General features: G+C 38.1%; 1 protein-coding gene across 2 annotated transcripts; it reads left to right on the forward strand.

Annotated features, from left to right (window-relative positions):
- Positions 1–544: 544 nt before the first annotated feature.
- Positions 545–4,284, forward strand: RAP (RAP domain-containing protein). Of its 2 annotated transcripts, XM_088255449.1 has the most exons (4): positions 545–2,957; positions 3,036–3,118; positions 3,579–3,686; positions 3,788–4,284. In XM_088255449.1, the coding sequence occupies exons 1-3, from the start codon at positions 1,130–1,132 to the stop codon at positions 3,672–3,674; spliced, it is 2,007 nt and encodes a 668-aa protein (XP_088111575.1). In that variant the 5' UTR covers positions 545–1,129; the 3' UTR covers positions 3,675–3,686; positions 3,788–4,284. The 2 variants fall into 2 exon arrangements, with proteins under 2 accessions (XP_088111575.1, XP_021812174.1); XM_021956482.2 differs by having other exon boundaries at positions 546–2,957; positions 3,579–4,284.
- Positions 4,285–5,270: the final 986 nt, after the last annotated feature.

The raw sequence follows: 5,270 nt of genomic DNA on the forward strand, positions 1-5,270 counted from the left end.
AAATCATAAGCTAGAAGGGTACAAAATGATATACAATTATGAACTGATCAAAAAGGAAAGCCCAACCCAAAGCTCTGAGTTTCTGTGTAGAAAAATCAGGGGGTTGTTGAAGATTCTAAAGTTGTAAGTCTGCTGTGTTTTAAAACAAATTTAATTGCCATCTTTGTTTTTAGTTGAAGGGTCTTCTTGATTATTTTTCCTTTTAAAGTGCTTTCGTTATTTGGGTATCAGAATTGGCAAATCAGTCTTGCATATTTTTTGTTTTGCAGAATTTTTCCTTTCTTATTTTGCAGATTTTTTACGATATCAAGATTGATACCGAATCATACCGGTCCGGTATGGTTTGAGCATGTTTTCAAAAACTCCCATCTCGTGTCATCCCATTCCGATTCTCCTATTCAGGATTGACACCGGGATGACCTCCATTCCGTGTCATCTCGTACCGTGCCCAGCCCTAATAACAAATGAAAACCCAATAATTTTAAAACAACTAGAGTTCCTGTCACGTAGAAACATAATTAGTTCATACACATCAATGCTTAGTTGTTCTTGATACTCGCACAAATTTTCAAAAGCAAGACAACATTTCCTCATAACTGGAGAATTCAACCCCATTCCAGACAAGACAACCTCCCTCCTACTACTTGTAGGGGTAAAAGTTGTTCTGTTTTAAACAGTAACTATTTTTTAAAGGATGGAAGTGTAGAATTCCTGAACTTTTCGACATTATCCTTTCCAACCTTTTTCTGAAACTCAACAACTCAACTTTACTCTACTCCATTTCTCCGTCAATTCTTCGAAATTTCATCTTCGAGCTTCAAATTTTATTCGTCTTCTTCATTTCTTGTTATGATTTTCTTCTATCCCACCACAACCTCAGTCTTCTCTCCCTCCCATTTCTTTTCCCTTATTAATATTATCTTCTAAATTGGCTACCCTAAGAGCTGCAACAACAACAGCATCACAACAGCAACGCAGCCTTCAAATTCCCCTTCTCTTTAGAAGCAGTGGATATTGTCTTTTGGGTATGTTCTGTTTGCTCAAGAATTGCTGATTTATCTCATAAATTATATTGTCAGTTGGCAGTTGCTTTGAATTGTGTTTTTCATTTTAAGATTGTTAGATAAGTATGCAAAGCTTGCTTAACACCTTCCCTCATCAAATTTGCTTCAAACCCTTCACTTTTAATCCTGATATTGCTCATAAGCTTCCAATAACAAGAACTGGGCTCTTAGCCCAAAGGCTTGAGCTTGTCTTTCCGAGAAGATTTTGCGTAAATGTAGGCAGAGATAATGCTGCTATTAGCTCAAGGAGTGTTGAGAGTGACGATGAGGAAGAAGAAGAAAATGGAGATGGTAATATGGATTGGGAGTTGGAGTTTCTTGGAGATCTTGACCCTCTGGGTTTCCAGGCCCCCAACAAGAGGAAAAAGCTTAAAAAGTCTAAGGTGCTTGAAGAAAGTGAGGGAATGGATTGGTGTGCGAGGGCAAGAAAGACTGCTCTAAAATCGATTGAGGCGAAGGGCTTGTCTCATCTAATGGAAGATATGATGACAGTAAAGAAGAAAAAGAAGAACAAGAAGAAGAAGCTGGGGAAAATAGAGAAAGTGAAAAAGAAAATCAAGGGAATTGAAGAAGATTTGGATATTGATTCCGAGGAAGACTTTGATATGCAAGATACAAATACTCTTAATGGTGCTAGTCCTTTAAGAAGAACTGTGAGTGTGCTGGCAGGTGGGATGTTTGAAGAGAAAAAGGAAAAGACCATGAAAGAGTTTGTTCAGAGGCTTTCCCAATTCTCGGGGCCATCTGATCGTAAGAAAGAAATCAACTTAAATAGAGCGATTATTGACGCACAAACTGCAGAAGAAGTGTTGGAGGTTACTGCAGAGACAATCATGGCTGTTGGGAAAGGCTTGAGTCCCTCACCTCTCTCTCCTTTGAACATTGCTACCGCTCTTCATCGAATTGCTAAGAACATGGAGAAAGTTTCAATGATGGAGACACGTAGGTTGGCATTTGCTCGCCAAAGAGAGATGTCTATGCTTGTAGGAATAGCAATGACAGCCTTACAAGAGTGTTCAGCTCAAGGTATCTCTAATATCGCATGGGCATTGTCTAAGATTGGTGGTGATCTGATTTACTTGTCAGAAATGGATAGAGTTGCAGAGGTGGCCTTAACCAAGGTTGGGGAGTTTAATTCACAGAATGTAGCTAATATTGCAGGTGCTTTTGCTTCAATGAAGCACTCTGCTCCTGATCTCTTTTCTGAATTATCCAAAAGGGCATCAGATATAATTCACACTTTCCAGGAGCAAGAGCTTGCTCAGGTGTTGTGGGCTTTTGCTTCTTTATCTGAATCTGCTGAACCTTTGCTGGAATCTTTAGATAATGTTTTCAATGATGAAAGCCAATTTATATGCTGCTCAAGCAAAGAAAATTCAGAATTTGACAGAGAAAATGGTGTGGACAACATAGGAGATCTTGACTTTGATGGCGTTATAAGCTCTCCTGTTCTCAGTTTCAGAAGGGATCAGCTTGGGAATATAGCTTGGTCTTATGCTGTTATTGGACAAATGGATCGGACTTTCTTTTCCCATGTGTGGAGAACTCTGAGCCAATTTGAAGAACAAAGGATTTCAGAGCAGTATAGGGAGGATATCATGTTTGCTTCTCAGGTGCATCTAGTGAACCAGTGCTTGAAGCTTGAGTACCCCCACCTTCAGTTATCTTTAAGGGGAGATCTTGAGGAGAAAATTGCTCGTGCTGGTAAAACTAAGAGATTTAATCAGAAAATGACATCATCATTTCAAAAGGAAGTCGCCCGTCTTCTTGTTAGCACTGGTCTCGATTGGGTCAAAGAATATGATGTGGATGGGTACACTTTGGATGCTGTATTGATTGATAAGAAGGTTGCTATGGAGATTGATGGCCCAACGCATTTCTCAAGAAATACTGGTGAGCATCCTTCACATAATATTGCAGCATCTTAGTCCCCCAGTTACTATTCAATTGATATCCTTCTGCTTCATGCAGGTGTGCCCTTGGGACATACTATGCTAAAAAGGCGCTACATAACTGCTGCTGGTTGGAAAGTTGTGTCAATATCTCATCAAGAGGTGAGTTCTCACTTCTCACATCCATGAATTATCACCTTAACTGGCACGCGAACACACATGCACAAGCTCTGTTTTGTTCTTTACTTTGAAGGTTTTACTAGATTAGTTTTTCTATGCTGTGCGTATGTGCCTAGGCATGTTGAGACCAGCAGCTCACCTTTATTCTTGCCCATGCCGAAGATCAACTTGATTCAATCATGTACAGATTTATCTGAGTTTCAGTACCACTACAATATTTAGGGAACAAATTCCTCCGCACTAGAAGGTGTAAACATAAATAAGGCTGACGATAAGCATATAGGTTTTTGGAGAAGGTTGTTTCATGCCAACAATAGAATTCTTAGTCATGCCTAAATATTGAAATCTGGTTCATCAATAGCAAACTTCTTGCATGTTTATTGGATAAGAGTGGTTTCTAGTTGTGCTTTTTAACAGAATGATTATTTTCTGTTTCTTGTAGTGGGAAGAACGTCAAGGTGGTTTTGAGCAGCTAGAGTACCTAAGAGAAATTCTGAAGGAGCACGTATATGTGGACAACAATACCATCCTCGTATAGGCAGTGGGAAAGGTAGTTGATAATGGAATTGAATTCTTGAAAATCTGGCAGATGAGTACAGTTGAAAATACATATTTGTTAGCGAGTGAAATGCGTAAATATAATTTTCACAGATGCATTTGTTTCGGAGCAGCTAATATGCCAATATCAAACTTCCTCCGCCTGGACTGATCTAAGCTGATTAAGTACCTAAACAACATAGAGGTGTTGATCCACATCATTCATATAAAATACGCCTGACGAATTGAGTGCCATCTTGGTTTTCACTTACAGCCTCATCACTGTTCTTCTGGTGGTCTCTGGTCAGTCTCTAGACTGTCTGTTTTCTTCTGTAGAGCTCGGTTGGAGTAACGCCGAGCTCCATAGAAGCTCATTCTCCTGGTGAGGATGTATTGGTATGAAAGGCTATTTATTATGATGTCCTAACTTGAATAGCAAGGCTTACTCTGCTAGTCAGTTACTAGTTAAAGCCGCTGAGCCAAGTTTTCGTCCATTTTGGACAATATTAGATTCGATGAACAACTTAGCAATGTTGGTGCTGTCACAGCCCCATAACTAGTAAACATAACAGATGAGACTTGCTATTGACAATGACTTTTTACTACTGCCACATTATATTGGAAGAATTCTGTCTTAATCTTAGAATTTGAAATCTTACACTCCTTAAAACAATGAGTATTGAAAAAATTAACTTGACTCTCCTTGTGATTATATGATTTATGTATTTTAGAAACATATTGGTTTTAATTTTTTTTTAAACCTTTAAAATTCTTGTTGTCCTATAACTTTTTGGTTATGTTTTTTTTATACCCATATGATTTTACTTTATAAGCAGAGCTCAAATCTTTTTATTTGTTAATTGTTTAGTATACAACTACTGAATTCTCAATTTCCATTTGTTCTTTTTATCTTTTTGGGTACATGTGAGGGCACAAGGCCCAAAAGAACAAAAACTAAACCGGGTCTTGTAAGAGGATATGAACTTTGAAAGATGTAATGCATAAGATGAGCATTTGGGTTGGATCTTGGAGCTGTACAATTCGGGTTGGTTTGAGTTAGAGTCGTTGTTCTTATAGTCCAAGTCCAAGATGAGGTTATGGCCCATTGACCAAAAGAAAAAAAAAAAAAAGATGAGGTTATGGCCTTTTCCAATTTTTTTTTAAAATTTATACTTTAAAAAAAATAATACTTTAATTAAAATGATGAAATTACTCTCTACACTCATAGCTTGTCCAAACTCATTCCCATGACAAAAATCTTCAACCTCATCCTAAATTGGATTTAGGAATGTCGATTTGGTGGGCGGTTTCGGCCTTTTGGTCCGGTTTGGTTCGGTTGCCCAGCCCTACTAAATCGTAATCACTGTGGATATGGGTTTTTATATGGTTGCCCGGCCTTTTGCTCAAGACAAGTTTAATTTTTTGTTTGTTGAGATTGAATATGGTCTTTATATGTTGTAATTTTAGGATGGGCACATATCAAAGAAATGGGTGCATATGAAGGGTGACTTCTATTTTGGGCGTTTGGGCGTGTTGATGAAAAGGTTGGGTGCTGGGAGTAATTTAAGTTGGGTTTTTATTTATTTATTAAATGGAT

The sequence above is a fragment of the Prunus avium genome, chromosome 6 (genome assembly GCF_965620075.1).
Source record: "Prunus avium chromosome 6, drPruAviu1.hap1.1, whole genome shotgun sequence".
Lineage (NCBI taxonomy): Eukaryota > Viridiplantae > Streptophyta > Magnoliopsida > Rosales > Rosaceae > Prunus > Prunus avium.

Coding starts and splice junctions, on each gene's coding strand:
- RAP (XM_088255449.1), top strand. CDS start 1,130: ATGCAAAGCTTGCTTAACACCTTCCCTCATCAAATTTGCTTCAAACCC. Junction 2,958..3,035: donor GCATTTCTCAAGAAATACTG/GTGAGCATCCTT, acceptor TGCTTCATGCAG/GTGTGCCCTTGGGACATACT. Junction 3,119..3,578: donor TGTCAATATCTCATCAAGAG/GTGAGTTCTCAC, acceptor TGTTTCTTGTAG/TGGGAAGAACGTCAAGGTGG.